This window comes from Python bivittatus, unplaced genomic scaffold (assembly GCF_059951505.1).
Source record: "Python bivittatus isolate LINGU-HERP-01145 unplaced genomic scaffold, Pbiv_v1 ctg000180_np1212, whole genome shotgun sequence".
In the NCBI taxonomy this organism is placed as follows: Eukaryota; Metazoa; Chordata; class Lepidosauria; order Squamata; family Pythonidae; genus Python; species Python bivittatus.
Genome location: NW_028277047.1, coordinates 5,825,003 through 5,847,335, shown reverse-complemented (window position 1 = coordinate 5,847,335; position 22,333 = coordinate 5,825,003). Strand labels below are relative to the sequence as shown.

The 22,333-nt window shown below is 47.9% G+C and overlaps 1 protein-coding gene across 1 annotated transcript; it reads right to left on the bottom strand.

The window, feature by feature from the left end:
- Positions 1-666: 666 nt before the first annotated feature.
- DPP3 (dipeptidyl peptidase 3) lies at positions 667-21,452 on the bottom strand. Its single transcript, XM_007431800.3, has 18 exons — positions 21,400-21,452; positions 17,538-17,816; positions 16,419-16,508; positions 16,061-16,198; positions 15,860-15,934; positions 14,453-14,543; positions 13,153-13,280; positions 11,177-11,307; positions 10,512-10,570; positions 10,027-10,221; positions 9,077-9,189; positions 8,806-8,898; positions 7,798-7,860; positions 6,626-6,750; positions 5,436-5,556; positions 3,368-3,547; positions 2,429-2,591; positions 667-976 (listed from the first exon to the last, which is right to left on the bottom strand). The coding sequence occupies exons 2-18, from the start codon at positions 17,805-17,807 to the stop codon at positions 831-833; spliced, it is 2,181 nt and encodes a 726-aa protein (XP_007431862.1). The 5' UTR covers positions 17,808-17,816; positions 21,400-21,452; the 3' UTR covers positions 667-830.
- Positions 21,453-22,333: the final 881 nt, after the last annotated feature.

The following is a 22,333-nucleotide window of genomic DNA, read 5'->3' as shown; positions in this document are numbered from 1 at the left end:
CAGACCCCCGGCGAAGAGAGGAGCTGGCTTCAGACATTCATGCGAACCTGGGTAGGGTTAAGGCGTTTCCTGCGTTTGCATGGTTCAGCTCAGTTTGAACTGGGCTTGTGCGAGTTGTTTCGCCGTACACATAAACCCAGAGAAAATCCATTGTAACCTGGGTTAAAATTAACCAAGCGTAGGAAGTCGTGTGACTGTAGGGAGGTGAAGTCCTCGCAGTTCCGACACGAAGAGAAAAATGCGCACGTTGGCACGTGCATCAGGTGCTACACACAAAGCATTGTGCTTCTCTGCCTTGTTCATGGCTTAGGACAGTGTTTCTCAACCTTGGCAACTTGGAGACCTGTGGACTTCAACTCCCAGAATTCCCCAGCCAGCCATGCTGGCTGGGGAATTCTGGGAGTTGAAGTCCACTCATCTTAAAGTGGCCAAGTTTGGACAACACTGCCTTACAGGAATTCCCACAAAAGCGGGTGCGAATCCGGGCCAAATTCCGCCCCCTTGCCTGCTTCTTCCCTTCCCTTCCATTTTCAAGGCCTTCTCCCTCCGTGGTTGCAGGGCCCCGAATTCCCAAGCGCTGGATCCCCAGCTGGGCATGGATTCTGCCCCCCTGACACCCCCCCCCCCGAGTTGGCAGGAGGGACAAATCAACCCGAAGCCCACAAACTTTAGAAAATTTAGGTTTATTGGGTTCTTAGCAGGATGATTCCCCCCAAGATCATTGGCCTGGGAGCGCCCCATTTCTGAGGGCGACGGGGGGAGAACGGACCTGCCGACATCAGGAGGGTTCCCTGGGGATGGGGGGGCCGAGGCCTGCCCACCCAGCAGCCTTAAGTTTCCCAAAAATGAGCATCGGCCCGAATCTGCTCCAGCAGCTCCCGTTCTAGGACCTCAGCATCTTCGGCGAAGCGGTCGCAGAAGGATCGGATCAGCCCCGCCGCGCTGGCTTCGTACTGAGTAAGTTGCACTTTGCCTCCTGGAAGGGGAAGAAGGGAGCGCCGGAGACCGCGTGATTTTGCAAAATTAACCAACGCATCCTGCCTTTTCCAACTTCTCCGATTCGATTTGGTCCCCGCGTTGGGAATCCCCCGTCCGGCGGCTGTAGCCGGCGGCTCCAAAATTTATCTGGGGGTGAGGCTTGAGGCTTACCCTGAAACGAAGCCCGTTTTCTGATTTTCACCTAGGATGCTCCTACCGTTACGAAGAATGCCAGGGAGTACAAGAAGCAGCATTTGGTCAGTCCTGGACCAAATCATGGCTGACTGCTCTCCTGAGACCCTAATTAGAAACTCACATACTTTGGGGGGAGGATGTAGGGGATGCTAGACAAGAAAAGGACAATGTTGTGCCAGCCCTTTAAAATATGTCACGTCGAGAAACACACACTGCAGAGATTCCACGAATGGTCCTCTATGGTAACAGAGCAGTGTTTCTCAACCTTGGCCACTCTGAGATGCGTGGACTTCAACTCCCAGAATTCCCCAGCCAGCCATGCTGGCTGGGGAATTCTGGGAGTTGAAGTCCACGCATCTCAGAGTGGCCAAGGTGCTGGCTGGGGAATTCGGGGAGTTGATGTCCACGCATCTTAGAGTGGCCAAGGTGCTGGCTGGGGAATTCTGGGAGTTGAAGTCCACACATCTCAGACTGGCCAAGGCTGAGAAACACTAGTAGGTACAGTGGAAGAATGGATCATAAAATTAACGGATTTGTCTCAAATGGCGAAGTGAACAGCGTTAATAAGAGATAATACTGTTTCTAAATTTCTCTCCTCATGGCAACGTTTCTTAGCTTACGCACTTGTGTGGGGAAAAAATGAGGTGTTCATTGTGGGCTTTAATGATTAGATGGTTTGTGTTGATAGAAATAATGTGAATTTGGGTTAATGAGTGGTAAGCCATTAACTTTTTTTCGTTTGTATTTATATCTGTATCGGAGATAGTCGGAAGTCCCTTTCTGCTTCAATTTTCTGTCTATCCTCACTCTTTCAGAGTTTATCTTTTTCCTTTTAGTTCTTTCTTTGCTGGACTTTCTGTTTTGTATTTTAACTGTACTTTGCCATATAATATAATAAAGTTCTTATAAAAAAAAAAGAGAAATGCTGTAATAGGGTATGATAACAGAAACGTGAAAGCACGACCAAGTTGCTCTCTATCCTTAACAAAAGCAGGATGGAATTCTTTCGAGTTTCTTTTTCCTGTTTTGTTCCAATTCTGGACTGGGCAACCTCTTCCTTCAAGTCCCTCCTGAACCTCTTCCCTCAAGTCCCTCCTTTGATCCCTCCCCAAGGTCGGCTCTCGATTCCTTGACAGGATCAAAGAAATCCCCGGCACATCCTGGGAAGCACTTTGCATTTTAAGTTCAAGGGAAATCGGGGCAGTTGCACAACTGAGAAGCCCATAAACCAGGTTAACGGTCCCGGCGTTCTTACCCTCCAGCCGGGTGTTGGCTTGCACAAACAGCTTCCGCGCTTCCTTGCGCAACAGCACTGTCTCCCGCAGGCTTAGGAAGCGTTCCGGTTTGTCATCCGTCACCGTCGAATAGGCTTCGTAAAGTTTCCGTCCCCCTTCGACGTCTGCGGTGGATTTCAGCACCTACAAAGATGGGCAAACTCTCGCTCAAGTTACAACGGCGCGCAACTTTTAATCGGTTCGAAATTGACCCTCGTTTCTCCTGCCAGGCTTCTTCTGAATGTGATCTTAAACTGGATTCCTAAAATAGGGAATTGATCATTCGGTGAAGAACTCTGGCTCTCCCAGCCTGGGGGCTCAGCAAAAGAGATAAATCATATATGTAAATGGAAAGAAATTTATCTTCCTGATACTAAGACTCCGGATAGGAGTCTGTTATCTATATTTGAAAAGTCTACATGTTCTTAAACTCAACCTATTTGCTTTCTCTAGGACTTCTACCAAACCAGAAAATGGATTAACTCACTAACTGGGTTATGTGTGTGTACAGAACACAGCCACAAAGTTGGAAACCATGGTTTCAAGCCATCGCGAGTGGTTCCTGTTAGTGCCTTGCTCTATTGTGTGTTTGTCGAAAGCGCCTCAACTTGACCCTCTCTAGGTCTCTTGTAGATTAACCCTCCCTAGGTCTCTTGCAGGGAGGCGGGAAGGGCTTTCAGACTTGCAAGATTCTGTTACTCTAACCCAGTGTTTCTCAACCTTGGCAATTTTAAGATGCGTGGACTTCAACTCCCAGGATTCCCCAGCCAGCCTGGGAATCCTGGGAGTTGAAGTCCACACATCTTAAAATTGCCAAGGTTGAGAAACACTGCTCTAACCCTATAATAAAAGTGTTTTTAGTATTCATAACTTTGGCTTCCAAGTCTGGTCCACCTCAAAGGGCTGACACCTCCGCTTACCTGCAGCTTCCGGAGGAAACGTTCCAGAGCCGGTTTTCCCACTGTGGCGATCTTGGTGCGGTCCAGCAAGACGACCGCGTCAGGCTTGCCATCTGTCCCTGTGGTGTGGTGCAGGGACACCAGACCCTCGCCAGCCTCCAGCAGCACTCTTAAAATGACAAAGCGGGCTTGCATGTGAGCCTAGGAAAGAGACAAGGGGATGTCAGGGGGGAAGGCACAGTTGCAGCTGGTGGGCAAGACACCTTAAAACTCTCCTGTCTGTGAGAACGGGGGGATTCTAGAGGATTCTTGGAGTTGAAGTCCACACATCTTCAAGTTGCCAAGGTTGAGAAGCACTGAGTTAGAGGATTCATTTGTTCTGTCCAAATGTTTATATCAATGTCGCCCAGCTGCATCTTGTTTGCAAACCAACATACAGGTAGTCCTTGACTTACAACCATTTGTTTAACAACTGTCCAAGTTACAACAGCGCTGAAAAAAATGACTTACAACCAGTCCTCACACTTACAACTGTCACAGTGTACCTGCGGTCGTGTGATCAAATTTGGGTGCTTGGCAACTAGCATGTATTTACAACAGTTGCAGCATCTGGGGTCATGTGAATGCCCTTTGCAACCTTCCTAGGGGGTTTCCAACAAGCAAAGTCAATGGGGGAAGCCGGATTTGCTTAACGACTGTGTGATTCATTTAATGACCACGGTGATTCGCTTAAATGTGGCAAAAAAGGTCATAAAATTGGGCATGACTCACTTAAAGACTGCACTGCTTAGCAACAGAAGTTCTGGTCCCAATTGGGGTCATAAGTCGAGGACTACCTGTGCTCTCCAACAGCTTTGAGTAGCGTGCCACACCCTGTACTCCAAAATGTAGCGGGGCTCAGAGCAAAGGAGGAAAAGAATCCAGGGAATTTAAGTCTGCTGCTTTCATGTCTGTTGAATTGAAAGAGCAGGTAACCGGATCACTCTCTGCACATGTATTAATTTCCTTTTCTGCTTGTTGAGTGTACCTGGAGGCAACAGAAGCTTGGCCAGAGCAGTTGCAAAATGGGCTAAAAAAGATGTCCCTTTAAAAAAAAAATAAGTCAGTCCTTTGTAGAGGGGGGAGTAAATTCCAGAAATAAACAATAATAAAATCATACGTCAGTAAATGATAAAGCCAATGTTTAACAAAAAAAACAACAGGAATAAATAAATAATAAATGCAATAAATAAAAAACAGCAACATAAACCAAAATGTGACATTTATATTATTTGTCAGTAACGTAATAAGGGGACGCGGTGGTGCAGCGGCTTAATGATGCTGAAAGTTGCCGGCCAGAAATGGTCGACGCTTCAGCGGTTCGAGTCCAGCCTTCGCGTTAAACAGGGTGAGCTCCTGTTTCCTCCCCAGCTCCTGTCAACCCAACAGTTCGAAAACTTAGGTGAGTAGATAAATGGGGACTCTCACTCCGGTGGGAGGAAAAATGCTGGCGGCGCCTTGCAAAAAAAAAAAAAAAAAGGAGTCGGGAGCAGTTGCCGGTAAGCGCGAAAAACTGCACGCGCCCAAAAAGGGCGCGAAGCAACAGAAACCCTGCCTCCTGCGCTCGCCAGCTGGGCTCTGCCCTAGGAAGGAGGCTCTGGCAAACCACTTCTGAAAAACAGTTGCCTTGAAAACTGCAAGGACTCGTCCAGGCAGTCACTGCAGGGTCAGCAATGACTGAGCGCAGACAAAAAAAAAAAAAAACTTAATAAACGCCCAAGGGACATGGATGTAGTGCGCATAACCACTGTCCTTATGTTTTCCTCGTTTATAAATAAATATAACGTTTAGATTATTTACAAATCAACAGAACAAAAATAAACTAACTTTAAGGAACATTTCACACCTTGGCAGCAGGGGCAAGTCAACTTTGGAAGCATCGACAATAAAGTAGCATGTCAATGTTCCATCATAACATTTATAACAGTTCTATGTACAAATAAATATATTAAATAGCAGGATTAATAATAATAAAGTCAACCTTTTCATCCTTTGCCAACGGGGCAAGTTGAAAAGCCAGGAAAACACGGTTCCTAAACCCGTTCCTCACCTGCCGCCACGTCCCAGATTCGGGCGTGTAGAATTCCAGAGCCAACAGTCCTGCCCGGACCATGTTCAGCCAGTTAATATAGATCACGTTTTCAGCATCTTCCCCTTTCAGTTCAAAGATCCTGACGAGGAAGAAAGAATGGTGATGACTCCAGCCAGAAGGGAAAAAAAAAGATCAACACAGAGCATGGGGGAATGGAACTCTCATTCCCATTTTGCAGACAGGTAACACTGAGGCCAAACCCTTCCAAAGTTGTTTGGGAAGCTAGGTTTGAACTGCATGTGGCAGGGGGTTCCAAAAGCCCCACATACTGAATTTTTTAGCAGCTGGCCCAATCTGAAAGCTGCAGGGATAACGTTTCAGCCTGTCTGAAGAGGCCACAGGAGAGATGGGATGGGGAAAAGCGAAGCCCAACTACCCTAGAAATTCAGCACAATGGTTTCTGTTCCTCCTAAATCCTCTGCCCTTAGCTTGAAGTGTACACAGACCCTGAATTCACACAGGCTAACCTACCCTGTGGATGAACTGAGTTTGGCTGAACCCCAAAAGAAATCATACCAATGAAGAATGAGACTAGATCAGTGTTTCTCAACCATGGCAACTTGAAGAGGTGTGGACTTCAATTCCCAGAATTCCCCAGCCAGCATGGCTGGCTGGGGAATTCTGGGAGTTGAAGTCCACACCTCTTCAAGTTGCTAAGGTTGAGAAACACTGGAGATCATGGTGGAACAAGAACAAAAAAAATTCGTAATTAGAAGAGTTGTGTATTGGAACCGGGGACCAAGAAAAGAAGTGGGTCCCCCCCCCCTTGCAGGAGGTGTTTAAGGAAAGTCTAGGCAGCTATCTGTCAGGGGGTGTTTTAATCTGGATTCCTACCCTGAGCAGAGGGATGGACTAGACAGAGGGACCTCCAACTACAACTCTGCCATCCCGTCTCGATCCCAACTACAGTCTGTTCCATCAACCACGGTTGAGACTCGGCAGGGAAATGTTCCACCTTGAAAGCAAGAGGAAGTCTTGGGGCTTTTCTTCCCCCGAGGAAAACCGAGGTGTCCACATTTTCACGGAGCAAAAGGTCCAGCTTGGACCCAAATCTGCCTCTTCTGGCTCCCCAGTTGGGCTGTTCAGCCCCTAAGAGTGTCCTCTTCACCTGCTGTCCTCCACCCTCTCCAAAGCCGGCTGTAGCTCACCGTAACACATCTTTGTTCAAACAGAGGTAGAGACCCACACACTCCGCCCGGCACTCCTCGTAACTTGACGCCACGCTTGAGAACTTGCTGTCCCAGGTCTCCCCGGCTTGGTACCAACTCCGAATCTGGACCAGGGTGGGGCAGAGAAAGCATTAAGGAAGATTCACCCATCCCTTTAAGACAGTGTTTCTCAACCTTGGCAACCTGAAGACGTGTGGACTTCAACTCCCAGAATTCCCCAGCCAGCACGGCTGGCTGGGGAATTCTGGGAGTTGAAGTCCACACGTCTTCAAGTTGCCAAACACTGCTCTAAGATGTAGCTTGTTCTCACACTGACACACTTAGCCAGGTCAGATGTGATCGAAGGGCTTGCATTCACCCAATGTGTTATGCTTGGTTCACTTTTCTTCTTTTGGGGGGGCTCAGAGTGGTGCTTAAATTAGATTATGGTGCATGCAAGTCAGCTAGGTTAAGCATGTTAGGCCAATGCAGAATAAACCAGGATTAAGCCAGAATTGGGTTGCACAAATTCAGCCAGAACAGGCTGGACCAGCACAACACCTGTTGCCCTTCAGACAGCGGGGACTCCAATTCCCATAATGCTTAGTCAGCACGGCCACTTGTCTTCTGAATGGCACCCAGTTGGGGGAAGCTGTGCCGAACCATAAAACCTATTTATGAACCACACTGGCTGGGTTTGAAAAGCACAGGAGCCCTCAATCAAAAAATGGAGTGAGACTAATATTGGTATGAAATAGCATTATAACTTCTTCAGCCAGTCATAAAGATGGTCCAAACTCTATTTATTCTCCTTCCTTCCTTCCTTCCTTCCTTCCTTCCTTCCTTCCTTCCTTCCTTCCTTCCTTCCTTCCTTCCTTCCTTCCTTCCTTCCTTCCTTCCTTCCTTCCTCCCTCCCTCCCTCCCTCCCTCCCTCCCATTTCTGACTTAACTTTGCCATCCATATGGTCTAGAAACTTACTTTCCCCTTCAAAAGAGATGCAACTAAGAATTTGCAACATATTCTATTCAGTTCTGGGCTCAAATGGAACACTTACAGAAGGTCCGAAAATACTATGATAGCGCCATGGTTTTTGAAGGGGGGGAGGACAAATACATTGCTTCAGAAATGACCCCTGGCATCTAAACCCCTTTCCCCAGACATAAGCCCTCACCAATTCTCCTGTCTCTGGGTTGATCACTGCAGTCTGGTCAAAATTGAAAGCTCCCGAGTCATCCTGTGTAGGAAGAGAGAAAAAGGCCATTAAAACCCCCCAAATTCCTTGGAATGTCACATCAACATGCTGCTTCTGAAGGTTTCTAACCCGCCTGTCAGGGCCCTGCATCGTCCTCCCAAGAAGGCAGCCAGGGAATCTTATAAAAATAAATCTCATAAATCTATATACCTGTAAATCTCATAAAAAATAAAACAGAATTTCCCCCCAGTGGTCTGCAGTCAAGCTACAGTAAAATGAGAGTTTGATTAAAAAGAAACAGCAATGAGAAACACAACAGAATCTAATACTATAGTGTGCTATATAGTAAATTAAGATGTGCAAATCCACATTTTTGGGGCAGTTGCAAAGAGAAAAAACATGCTTTTTCTGAGGCTGTTGCAAAGAGAAAAAGCATGCTTTGAATATTCTCTAGGAAAGAATGGTTAAACCTGGCTTTGTATATGGATCCTTTCAAATCAAACTGGACATGTTCAAATAATTTTCTTAGCAACAAGACTTTTACTTGTTTTACTGTTTCTTAGCAACAAGGTTTACTGTTGCTTTCTTTTTTCCCCACTTTCCCAATTTTTCCTATTTTTCCCCACTTTCCCAACCATAATATGCCAGAGGTCTCTCATCCAAATACTCACCAAGTGTGACCCTGCTTACCTTCCAGGCCCAGACAAATTTGAGACACATTCTTAAAAATGTGTGGCTGAACACGGTGGCTGAAGCCTATCACCAGCTATGCAAGCTGCCTAGGCCCACAGTTGTCCTCTCTTCACCCAGCCTCCCTCGCAGGGATGTTGTTGCAGAGAGAAAAACTGGGAATGGGAGGACCTGCACATGCTTACAGGGGGGGTACCTGAGTTCCTAAAGGAAAAGATGACTTGGAGCCTAAAAATAAAAGCAATTGTAATTTTGGGGTGCGGTTAGGCTTGGCGTCGAGAGAAAGGCAGGCCTGACCTGGACAAACAGCTTCCCGCTGCCGTGACCGAGAAGTTCGTGGAGACCAACTTGGACTTCAAAAGAGGGGCCTTTCCACTGGATGTAGAGATCCTGCGAAACACGCCACGCCGTTAGCAAAGGAAGCCTCGTTTCCTTTCCCGATTCCCCATCCATAGCCTGAAATTATTCATTCTTTCCCTGCGGTTTTTCTTAAAGGGCTTTAATTCAAGCCCTCGTTCCACTTGGCCCCACTTTCTCCATCGCCCCCCCCAAAAAAAGCAGGCGGTACTTTGTCCTCCTCGGCCAGGAAGGTGAGCTTCTCCTTCTGGGTGGCGTAGGCGACCGCCAGCACATTCCCCAGCGAGACGTTCTTGAAGCCCTCCGTCTGGCGGATGTCGTCGTCTGGGGAGAAGGAGAAAGAGGTGGACTACAGGTGCTATCGTCCCCAGCCAATATAGGCCGTGCTGGCTGAGAATGGGGAAGAGGGGCATCCTTTGGCCAAAAAGCCCCCCTTGCGTTTTCAGCCAGTGAAACAGGACGTGGTTCCTGAAGCAACCCATTTTTTAGTTGGACATCCCTACCCTGGAGTGTACTCTCACCCCACAGGCTGAGATTACACCCCAGGCTTACCCATTCCAAAATGAAACAAGCCACCATCTCCAACCCAGGTTAAAAACTAACCAAGCCAAACATGCTGTAGAAATTGTACTTTCAGACTTGAAAGATTGATGTCAGCCTTGTGGGGTAAACCAGACAGGAAACACAACCAGATGAGCTAATTTTACTTTATCGTAAGGCTGCACTGACAGAATCTTGCAAGTCTGAAAGTACAATTCTCCCCCCATCTCCTTTACAGCCCGAGAAACTGGGGAGGGTCCCTTCTGAGCCTCTTTCTCCACCCATTATGCAGCTGAGGGCTATGCTGCCTCTTATCTGACCGTTCCTTGGCAGCGCCTCTTGGCCCGGTCTCCCAAGGTCTTTCCCACATGCCATTACAGGTGCAGAGCTAGAACTGGGGCAATTCAGGCTCAAATTTGCATTCAGCCACGGAGGCTCTTCGGGTGGGCTTTGGGCCAGCTGCAATCTCTCGGCCCAGCCTACCTCACAGGGTTGTGGGTGGGGGACAAGACTGAAGTTGAAAGCACTGCACACTGCGAGCTCCTGGAGCAAAGGTGGGAATCAGTCTAGCTAATGAAGAAGTAACAGCAATCTAGTCCAATACAATCAGTGCGGCCTTACAATTCGGGATGTTGATGCCCGCGGGAATCCCGCTTCCGGCAAAGGTCAAAACATCAAGGGAGGTGAAATCGGGCTTCAGGAAGTGGTCCTTCTCGAAGGCGCGGGGCCAAGGCAGCTCTTCCAGCAGGTGTTCTGCTTGGGCCACCAGCTGGGCAAACTTGGCGCTCATGGCTTTGTTCACCACCGCTACAAAACCTGAAAAAGGGAGACATCAGGTTAGCCGACGGCTTGGGCTCCCCGCATCTTGCAGATCCCCTGGGCCAACTTCGTTTTCATGGACAGAATTAAAGCTCCGGTAATTTATGGGAAACTGAGCCACGGCTCTGGCTGCCAATGGTGTTTATTCCTCCATTGGGTTCTCCCACACCCAAAAGGGTTTTCTTTGGAGCCAGTCAACCAGGGTTCTTGACCCTCTCCAACCTTCCCCTGTCAAGTCCATGTTAATGGCCTGGATTCAAACATTCCCACTTGGAAAAACAGAATACCTTCAAATTCCCCCCGGGAACCGTACGGATCTCGGTAGCTTTCGATGAATCCAATGTAGCTGTTGAAGGCAAATTCGACAACATAGATCAACACCCATAGACACACACGACGATTTTATTTTATTTATTTTATTTTCAGGACTGATATGGCCGCCTATCTCATATCACGATTCTTACACTTGAGGTTCGCGGACTTGGGATGACAGCCCGCTAACCTCAGCCTTAATCAGAAGGTAAATCAACTCCTCTCTGCAGTTCAGAAAGGCCTTGGGGTCTGGGGTCCCATGCAACACTAAATCCTGGCTTGTTTAATCGGAGTTTTGATGATTAAGCTACAATGGGCTGGGTTTATACAAAACACAAAGCTTAAATAACTCAAATGCAGGGCAGGGCTTTGGAAGGGCAGGCCCCGAGGAGGCAGGGCCAGGACAAAATGGGACCCCCAAACCCCTTATCTTTGTTTCAGGTTATTGGACAATCCATTAAAGCCGATGCCAAGTCAGTAGCTTAAGATGCTCGGGCTTAACGATAAATTCGCAACCTGATGAGATTCAGAGAATTAAGCAGTTATACTGTCCCATTCAGAGGAAGGACAATATCAATTTCTAGGAAAAAATCTCAACAAGGCCCAAAGCTCACTGTATTGTCGAATTCCCAAAGCTCACCTTTCCACAATGGGGCTTTTGTCACGAATCCAGCAGCGAGACCCTTCTTTGTGGGCTGGGATGGACCCCTGCTTGAAGCTGGTTATGTAGTGCTCCAACATCTCTGTCTGAATGGGGCTGGCGGTATGTTGCTGGTGGGGGAATAAGCAAAGGGTGTAGATCAGTGTTTTTCAAACTCAGCCCCTTTCAGATGAGTGGACTTCAACTCCCAGAATTCCCCAGCCAGCATGGCTGGCTGGGGAATTCTGGGAGTTGAAGTCCACTCATCTGAAAGGGGTTGAGGTTCAGAAACACTGGTGCAGAGCATCCATGCTAAACCTACCTTGCTAAATAATTCAAAACTCCCCCAGAAATGGGCAACCATTAAAGAAGCAAAACAAACAGAAATTACAAAAAAAAAAAAGTCATTCAAGAACAACAAAGGGAATTCACAGCTGGGGAAGTTGTATAAAGACAGATAGGACAGATAGATAGACAGACAGACAGACAGACAGACAGACAGACAGAGTCTTTCCCAGCTGTGTTGGGGAAGATATACAGAGACAGATACAACAGACAGACAGACCTTCCCAGCTGTGCTAGGGAAGATATATAAAGACAAATACGATAGACAGACAAACAGGCTGTGAATTCATTTTTTGTTCTTGAATGGTTTATGTTATACACACACATGTTATGTATTATATATGTCTTAAATATACAGTGGTACCTCGGGATATGAATTTAATCCGTTCTGTGACTCTGGATGTATCCCGAGTTGGTCGTAACCCGAGGTAAATTTACCCTGCCGAAGCTGGTCGTAACCTGAAATGTTTGTTAGTAGAGGCGTTCGTATCCCGAGGTACCACTGTATATCTTATTATATGTCTTATTATATGTCTTATATATGTACCAAGCGTTTGGCGAGGGAGACTAAGACCCCTCGCTTCACCATGCTTGCCATTTTTTATCTTGATCTTTTATTGATTTTATTGCCGTTTCTTCGATTGATGTGAGCTGCCCAAAGTTGTTGAGAGGCGGGTGGCATACAAGTTTAATAAATGATGACCTTATTACTGTATAAGAGACATAATAGATGTGTGTATATGTAGAGGTGTATAGGCATACACACACACACATTGATGAGCAGTACCTGAAATGGATCAATGGTAGAATATCATAAGCAGGAGGTCATTCTACGCAGCAAGTGCCGTCAAAACCAACTTTTCCCAAATACTGAATCAACTGAACAATTTGCAGGAATAGAGGCAGCCAGCAGAAGCTGGAATATGGCAATGTTAGTCAGCCCCATAATACCCCTGCTGAGGAATTCTGGGAGTTGTAGTCCCAGGACATCTCTGGATCACCAGGTTAGAGAATTCTAGGAGCTGGAATCCCAAGATATCCTTAGAGAATATTAATGTAGCAAAAGCTATACTACATCTTGTTGGGGAAGACCTTAAACCCTTGACTTCTATTTCTGCCACCAACGGCCAACACGGGTTGCATTCACACAATATAGTATGGTGAATAAGTCAATCACAGTTTGAATAGCTGTATTTCCACACGTGCCAAACTGGATCACTGTTGACCTTGGTCAGTTGGTTGACTCTGCATGTTCAGTGAGTGATCCCAGCCTGTCCGGCTAACTCGTAGTTCCAAATATTGGGCCAGTGAGAAAGCGGGTTAATCCAGGAACCAGAGGAAACACGTTGTGTGAATGCAGCCGCCCTGTGGCCCAGCTCTGCTGAAGCCATGGTGCAGTTAGAGAAAAGATCTGAATATTGCTCTTCTCGAATATTCCTCGACGTAAGAAAAGGACAGGACAGCTTGCCCTATTTGTATTTTTTAAAACGCGCGAGGGACGAATCTGCTTTTGCTTTGCCGATCTCAAACGTTGCAGAAGGACATGTAAGCCTTCAAAATCTTTGCTCCAGCGCTTTCGTTCGGAAGAGAGCGGGTAAGCAAATGCTTGGGTCATCCCAGCGCCTCCTCACCTGTGCTTTCCGCAGGTTTTCCACAACCCTCTGCAGAATCGGGGCGTAATCGCCTCGGGTCACAGTAAACGTGCAGCCATCAAACTGGAAATACTTCTTTTTGGCCGTCATCTCATCAAGTTGGGGTTCTGAAAAAACAGGGACCAAGTTCAGCTTTTTAACAAAGGGCTGGCCCTCTCTTGCTCCTTTTCGGCAGAATGAAATGTTCTGAGATTTCAAAAGTGTAACGTATATATTTTTAAAACGACTGGGTGGGTTTATTGGTGATTTGGCAATCACCCCTATATTCTGGGTGGTAAAGAACAGCATGAAAATGCTGTAAGGAAACAGATGGGGATGAGGAATGAGAGATATCTGATCGCTAATTAATCCTGGATTAATTATAAAATTTATAGCCTGTTCTTGTTCCAGCATGTAATTGAGGCTCCTCCATCTAGGCTGATGGACTGAAAATATTTTATCATGGAAGAGCCTCCTCATTTATGCATTTTTTATTTATTTATAAATTTTACACCTCCTTTCTTCCAGCTTCCTCTATTATTTATTTATACAATACTATTTATTTACACAATTTATATCCTGCCTTTGTTCCAGCACGTAGCTGAGGTTCCTCCATCCAGGCCTTGCCGGGATAAACTCCAGATTTCATAAAGTAGTCATACCTTCTGCCCTGAAATGATTTCTCCCTTTACTCTCACACAAAAAAAATATCTGGTCACCTGGAGTCCATTCTGAATCACCCCAGGTAATTAAGCCAACAGCCGTTTGTAGGCCCATGATAAAAATACAAGCTTATTTTGAGAGAGGCACCATGAAAGACACATTAATTAGTAGGAGGTGAGGTGGGCCCCTACCCACCTACTTTTCCGGAGGGAACTGAAGACTTGGTTCTGCCAACTTGCGTGGGGCGAGAAGAGATACAATCAACCCTGAGGGCGGCCGGTGCCTTGAAGACGCTCCCTGAGTTTATTAACACCTAATTAACATAGCTCTCTTGGAAGTATTTACCTAGGAATCTTCTTGTCGTAGTGTATTTTAATTAAGATTTATTTTACTTTAATTAATATTGATTCGGTTTTTACTGTAAGCCACCCAGAGTCGCTCTGCTGCGAGATGGGTGGGGACAAATTTGAAATAAATATAAATCAATGATCCAAAAGGTTCACATATTTGGGTCTTAGGGGCACGTTCTTAATGTTAATGAATGCCATTCATGTTCTTGGTTTGGGGGTCATCATTGGGCCCCAGTGCTAAGAAACAGAGAGCAGAAAGTCAGGGGGGAGAATGTTCCAACCATTACCATCGAGAAGCACCGAAGCCAAACGAACTTGGTAGTTGGTTTTCTCTCCTTCCTCTGTCTTAAAAAGCCTGGTGTTGTACGCGCTGAGGTTCTACAGAAGAAAGAAAAGGCGTTGGAAAGACATCTAGGAAAAATTAGGAAGGGTTTCAGTCGTCCACCAGGTTGGAACACATCGGCCCATTGAGTTCAACACCGTTTGCTCTGGCTGCTACACAGCAACCTTGCGAGGCAGGGCTGTGGAGTCGGAGTCGAGGAATTGGAAGCCATTCTTGGGTTCCTGAAGTCGGAGTTGGTCATAGTGTACCAGCTCTGACTCCTAATAAATTTAAATTGCATATCGTATCAATATTATGTTAACATTTCCTATTTCATAGATTAATCTGTTGTTTTCAGGATATATTTTAATTTTAATGCCTTGTAGGTTGCACGCTTGCAGGGAATATAGGAAATATAGCATTAGTATATTTATAATTTATTTCCTATATTGATATATAATTAAAGGAGTCGGAGGTACCGTGAATAAAGGAGTCGGAGTCGGAGGTTTTATGTGCTGACTCCACAGCCCTGTTGTGAGGTCTACAAAGTTTTCTCAACTGGAGATTCTGGGGCCTGGAATTCTAGCCCTGATCCATCCGTCCGTCCGTCCATCCGTTCATCCAATGTTGATTGCAAACCTTCCCTCTTATTTTTCTCTACAATAACCCTGTGAGGTATGTTGGGTTGAAAGAGGGGGGACTGGCCCAAACTCACCCAGAAATTTTTCATGGCTGAGGATGGATTAGAATCTGGGTCTCCCCACTCCTAGCCCAATACCTTAACCACCATACCACGGTGGCTTTCCAAGGCAATTAATCTAGATGTATCCATATTTATACAGATGGAGCAAACCAACTTACACGACACAATGAACTTGGTTAGTGTTAACCTTGATTAAGGGGGTGTTGGGTCTTACTAGTTACTGGGTTTGGTAATGATTTAACACTGTGTCAAAGTTGAACATATTGTCTAAATGCAGCCATTAAGTGCCAGCCTTAACCTTGTTACATCTAACTGCCAAGTCCGCCCTCCAAGACAGAAGACATCGAGTGACACGGTTGTATCTCCTGACCCAGCTTTCTCCAGTTAGGACATCAATTCCCAGAATTCTCAGCCATGGCCAAACTGGCTGGGGAATTCTGGGGGATGAAGTCCATATCACTGGAAGGCAACTATCAGCTCCCACAATTCTCAGCAACGGTCTTCCTGGCTGGGGGATTCTGGGAGTTGAAGTCCACACGTATCGGAGGGCACCCAGATTGGAGGAGGCTGGCCCCAATCCACTGATCCTCTCCTGTAATGAATTCAGTGGTTCTGCCCTCCCCCCAAAACGGTACAGTCTAACCCAGAGCAAGAGAATTCCGACGGCACCTGAGAATCCAGGAATTTCTGAGCCAGCTTTGCATCTTCCATGGAACAATTTGCAGAGAAGTATGTGGACACCCCCTAAAGACAAGGAAGAAAGGGAGAGGTACCCCGATAGCTCTAGGCTTGGACATCGGAGCCCTATCCCACAGCCCAAATGGCTGATTCCCCTTACAAATGGGTCTGAGGTGGGCACAAGGACAATACCTCACCACTGAGCCCTAAATGCCTCTGAAGGGGTTCCAGGGAGAACATGAGCTTCCCGCAGCTCTCCCACAAAGCTGCCATCTCTTCTGGGTTTTGTAAAAACGCCTGGCTTGCCCACACCAGCTGCTTCAGTTTCTCCTAGAAAAATGGGGGAAAAAACACAAATCAAAATAAAAACGAAAAAAAAAATCAAAATAAAATGCCCACGGGCACCAAGAACACAGTGGGTGGGGCCACAGCGGAGACTCCGCCTCCTCTGTCGACATCTTGGCCAATGAGCCCAAAGGCGCTTTCCAATTGGCTGGAGGGCAGAAGATAAAAGGCTGGTCCGGCCGCAAGTCCTTCTCCCGGCACTCACCTTGGGAAGGCTGGGGACGAATTTGGTGTCGCCAAAGGATTTATAGTTGCCCATGTTGGCGTAGACGGCTGCTGCGTACACCAGAAACGCCTGAAAGGGAGAATCCCATTGATTCTGTTTGCCTTTGCTTTTTACAACACCACAACCGCATCCACAGACAGAAGGGAAAAAAAGAAAGCAGGGAGCAAAGCAAAGGAAAACACTTGAGAATTAAACTTTATTTCATTTACTCATGAATAAAGAGCTTGATTCCCTAGCATGCTGGCTGGGGAATTCTGGGAGCCGAAGTCCACACCTCTTAGAGCAGGCTGGCTGGGGAATTCTGGGAGCGGAAGTCCACCCCTTTTAAAGCGGCCATGGTTGAGAAACACTGGCTTAGTAGTTACTACAGTGGTTCTCCTTAGTAGTAGTTTAGTACTGGCAGCTTTATATATTCCTATTTTTCTTGTGTCCTGGAGTCAGTCTTGATTCCTGAAGATTACAGGGACAAGTCCATGCAGTTTTCTAGGCAACTTTTTAAAAGTGGTTTGCCTTTCTTCCTAGGGCTGAGAGAGAGGGACTGGCCCAAAATCACCCAGCTGGTTTCATACCCACGGCAGGATTCGAACCCCTAGTCTCCTGGTTTCTAGTCCAGCACCTTTAACCACTACACCAAACTAGCTTCCTGCTTTATTTAGTGTCTGCTTGTAAATGCATTACAGGTAATCCCTGGGGTTAAGAACGCCCAGTTTAAGGACGACCCATAGCGGAGAACGGAGCCTACTGTAGCAAAATTCGAGTTAAATTCACAATGGTTCGAGTTCTACACACCAGTGTTTCTCAACGTTGGCGACTTTAAGAAGTGTGGACTTCAATTCCCAGGAATCCCCAGCCAGCCATGCTGGCTGGGGAATCCTGGGAATTGAAGTCCACACTTCTTAAAGTCGCCAACGTTGAGAAACACTGACTTAGACAGCATTATACAATAAGGCTGTTCCAGCTTACATACAAATGCGACTTAAGGAGAGACCTTGGGAACGGACCTCGTTCTTAAACTGGGACTGCCTGTACAGGTAAATCAGGATTGTATACCACACGAATCATGGCTTACCCCACGAGCCAAACCCCGATCTCCAGTACCTGATACTCTTCCTCCGTGAGACCGAGCGAACGGGCCAGCTCTTCCAACTGACGCGGGTCCTGGGCTCGGAAAATGCGTGAGAGGAGGACATAGATTGTGGGTGATTCCGGGGACGTCTGCAACAGGACCACGAGCCCGCCATACCAGCAAGCTCGCGACAAATAGTGAGCATAGCATTTTTCTTCCAGTGACAAGAGCTCGAAAGCTTCGGCGCAATCCAGCGTCGCAATCCCAATGTCATTGGGCAGAACGTAGTGGGAGTCCACCATTATGCCAAGCTGGAAAAAAGGGAGAGACCAAGCGGTCACCTTTTGGTACAGTGACCATCCGTCCCTTATTATAAATCCACCTGTCTAAAGGATTCGGCGGCTGTATTTTCTTGGAAAAAAATAAAGGACAAAAAGGCCTGAAAAAGGGGCAAATCTGAAGGAGGTTCCTAAGGATTAAAACATCTAATTGTTCCTGTTTGTAACTTCGCTTCGCCAAGGAAAATTCAAGAGCGACACCAAGAAAAACATCCATCCTCCTAAACATACCTAAAATCAAACCGCACCTGTACATTTATTTTAAAAAAGACAATCCCGTTTCCATATTTAGTCCCTTCTTTCAGAAAGCTGTCCTTCAGACTGAATTTGTCCTTTATTTTGGCCATTTCACTTTGGCCCTACAAACGGTGCCACCGAGTGCTGTCTTGCACATTCATGCGAAAAACAGAGAATGCTACAACGCCACCCCAATTTTGCACACTCTGCGCAGGCGAGACCTGGTTTTCCCAACGCTGCCAACTCCAGAGCGTGCAAAAAATGTGTAGCCCCCCCCACCCTGGAAACTGGCACACGACCTTCCCCTGCAAAATGCATTCCTACCTGTGTTCTGTGACTCCCACCCCCCCCAGCCCCTCACCTGCTTCTCCTGCTACTCTGATTCCTGCCACACCCCCGTTCTCCTCCATTCATCTCTTTAAAACAGCTGGCCCCGCCCCTGAGCCTCCTGCAGCCAATCCCGCGGGCCCTGCAGGAAGAGTGACAGCCAGAGAACAGAACCTGCCTCCCCCCCCCTCCCCACTGCAATTGAGGCTGGATTTCTCTCTGGTGTACGACCTACGACATGCTCCTTTTTTCTGTTTTTTAAATAGCTTTCCTATTTTTATGGATTTTCAGTATTTCTAACCCGCTTTTCATTCAAACGCAACCTCGGCCCAATCGGCGGGGGAGAAAAACCCTCCCTTAAAAATAAAAAGTAAACTAAAAGTTTGAATGAGGAAAAGAGTAAATGACTATTCAGAGCAAGCCTGACTTTTCCTAGCCGCCTCAGCTTGGTTATGAATAAGCCAGTGTCAATTGAACGGGCGCTGGCCAGGCTAAAAATAAGAATGATGAGCCAGAATAAAGAGCCAGAGGAATCTTCAGATTTGGAAAATGCAATTCAGGGAGAAGCACGCTCGTCATTTAATGGAGTTTCATCCAGTAAAGAAAGACTTGCAGAACAGGAAGGGGGACTGCAACCCTTCTGGGGTAGACTGGAAATCCCATACTGTAAACCCAACACAGGACTGCAAATCCCATAATCCACTATTCCCCCTCGCTTTAGAAGTAATACTTTGAGGACCCCTGGATTGAATACAGGGGAAGATCTGCCACGTCGCAGTTTGGTAAATCAGAGGAACTGACTTGCATTAGGTTTTTTAAAAAGCCTACCCGCTAAAAGGGCAAACCAGGGCAAACCGTGGGTTTCTCCTCTCGGCACCCAGCATGGAAACCAGGGAGGAGACGACCTGGGTCCCCTTAGTGCCTCATCTCCCTACAATTCCTCAGGGCTTCCAAGAGAATTGTAAGTAGTCCTCACTTAACAACCATTCGTGAAGTGACTATTCAAACTTACGACGGTGCTGAACAAAGGGACTTACAACCAATCCTCACACTTACAACTGTCGCAGCACCCCTGCGGTCACGTGATTATGATCTGGGCACTTGGCAAGCAGCTCGGATTTACGACGGTGGCAGCATCCTGGGGTCATGTGATCCCCATTTGCAACCTTCTCAGCTGGCTTCCAGCAAGCAAAATCAATGGGGTTAATCCCCATTCACTTAATGACCATGAGATTTGCTTAACGCCTACAGCAATTCGCTTAATGACCATTGCAAAAAAGGTCATAAAATCAGGGGTGACTAACTTAACAACTGCCCCACTTAACAATGAATTTTCCGGTCCTTGTTGTGGTTGTTAAGTGAGGACTACCTGTAGTCTCTGCCCCATGGAGCTTACAATCTAACATCTGACCCAGGGAAACAGGCTAAGGAAGAGAAGTGCAGATAAAATAAATAAGTAACATTGGGCAACCTGGGACTAGTGAGATGACAAAGATGAGTGGGGAGGGGCAGAGTGTTAATCCAACCCCCTCCTACATTTTTATCCCTGCATCCGATGTCAAGGCCATCCCCCCCTTTTTCCTCTGAAGTCAACAGCTCAAGAAATGGGAGCATGTCAAGGACCCCCAGTATAATCCCCAGGGTTATATCTTAACCAATGTACTTTATTTAGCTTTTGGTAACTCCTTAGAGGCTTTCACGTTTTATCTCCTTTTATATTTATTTTTCTTACCTCTTTTCTATTTTTATGCTTCTTTTCAATAGCTGCACCCCACTCCCTTCTGCTGCGCAATGACTGTAAAGGAGGGTTCCTCAACCTTGGCGACTTGAAGGTGTGTGGACTTCAACTCACTTGGCCACACCTGAGAATTCTGGGAATTGAAGTCCACACCATGGGAGGTCACCGTGAGAGACCAGTGTTTCTCAACCTCGGCCACTTAAAGACGTGTGGACTTGACTTCTAGAATTCTGGGAATCAAAGGCCACCCATCTTAGAGCATGCTGGCTGGGGAATTCTGGGAGTCGAAGTCCACCCATCTTAAAGTTGCTGAGAAAAGCAGCCTGCGGTGGGCAGGGCAGCCCCCCCAATCTACAGCAGCCCCTGGGGAGGGTGCAGAGCACCCGACAGACTCGGCCGAGCACCCAAAGCAGAGGTCCAGCCCGCTTAACTCTCGTGGCAAGTGACACAGTTCTGTAAGGGGGAATCTGTGCATAAGAGTTTTGAGAGGGGGGGAATTATTATCATCATTATCCTTCGATTCTTATCCTGCCTTTTTTATATATAACTCAAGGCGGCGAAGATACCTGATCCTCCTTCCACCTCCTCTCTTCCCCACCCTGCGGGGCTGAGGGAGGGGGCTGCCCCAGAGCCGCCCAGCCGGCTTTCCTGCCTCGGGAGGCCGCGGGCGCTCCTGGCTTCCAGCCCCGGGCCTTCGCCACTACGCCCGAGCGCCTCTGCGAAGCAACGGAGGAGGGAGGACCTTTCCTCCGCGTGCCCCAAGCGCCTCGAGTCCAAGCTGCAACTCCCCGGCCGCGGGTCTGCAGGAGGCCAAAGAGCCCGGGGCGTTCTGCCTTTTCACCTGAAGCCAGGTAGGGCTTTAGGCGGGAGGCAGAGCCCCGCTTGGCATACAGGGGTCCTGCACCTTCCTTCCGCGCCGGGGGAAGCGCCGCCAGGCAGGGCCGGCAGCCCCCGATTCAGCGCGGCAAGGACGGGAGGCGGTCGCCCCGGCTCCCTCGGTGAAATCATGAGGACCAGGACCTTGCTTTTAAAGGGGGGGGGCTGCCCCAGAGGGTCCCAGGCGGCGGCAGCCCTCCTGAAGCTCGGGGGACCCGCAACCGGTCGGGGCAGGCGGCGGCGCTTCGACGATGCCCCAGGGCGGCTTGCAGGCGGACCCGGGGGGCCCGGCAGGTGCGCCCCTCCGCGCCCACGTGCCCGCCCCGCGGAGAGCCGCCAAATCACTCCGGCGCCCGCTTCGCTCAGCCCCCTCCTCACCTGCACCTCGCCTTCTTGTGCGACTTCCAACTTCCTGCCACGCCCCCTTCTCATTTCCTCCATTCATCTCTCCAAGCAGGCGGACACGCCCCTCTGCCTCATCCAGCCAATGAGGATGACACCTGCGTTGCTGGGAGACTGGAGACCCGCCTCCTCTTTTTCCCACCTTGACTCGATTGTTCTTTCTTTCTTTCTTCCTCTCCCTCTCCCCCTCCCTCCCTCCTTCCTTCCTTCCCTCTCCCTCCCTCTTTATTTACCTTCCTTCCTTCCTTCCCTCCCTCCCTCCCTCCCTCCCTCCGTCTTTCTTGTTTCTTTTCTTTTCTCTCCCTCCCTCTCCATTTTTTATTTTATTCCTTTATTTATTCATATATCAAATTTGTCACTGCCCATCTCGTTAAAAAACAAGGGCGGTTTTTCCCTTCCTCTGCTTTTCCTCTCCTCTCCTCTCCTCTCCTCTCCTCTCCTCTCCTCCCTTCCCTTCCCTTTCCCCCACTCGCATTCTGGCTTCTCTTCCTCTCCCTCCTTTCTTCCTTCCATTTTATTGATTGTCTTTCCTCCCTTCCTTCCTCCCGTCTTTTTCCCTTCCCTTCTCTTTTTCTCCTTAAGATTTGCAGAGGGGAGCAGCCTCTTGCCACCAAAGTGTCTGGGGAGGGTCTGATCCACAGACGTTTTCTGGCTCGGAGGCCTCTTCCGAGCTGCAAACTTCTGTGGGAAGTTGTGAGTAAACGTGCCCTCCAGACTTCATGGTTCTTTCACTCATACTGAGAATTGTTTGAGAGGGTGACGGTGAAAGTGACGGGAAGAAGGAGCCGGGGAGATCAATGCTGCGCTTTCCCCGAGGTCTTCCTTTGGGGTTAATGCCGTGGGAAGCCCTGGGGCGCTGCAGACCTTGGAGACAGGGTGGTGCAAAGGGAGCTCCTCCGTAGCCCCCTCT

Excerpts from the sequence above, each read along its gene's own strand:
- DPP3 (XM_007431800.3), bottom strand. The coding sequence starts at position 17,807 with ATGGTGGACTCCCACTACGTTCTGCCCAATGACATTGGGATTGCGACG. Across the intron at positions 14,544-15,859 it reads AGAAATTCCTGGATTCTCAG|AACCTCAGCGCGTACAACAC; the intron begins GTGCCGTCGGAA and ends TTTCTTCTGTAG. Across the intron at positions 11,308-13,152 it reads AAAACCTGCGGAAAGCACAG|CAACATACCGCCAGCCCCAT; the intron begins GTGAGGAGGCGC and ends TTCCCCCACCAG.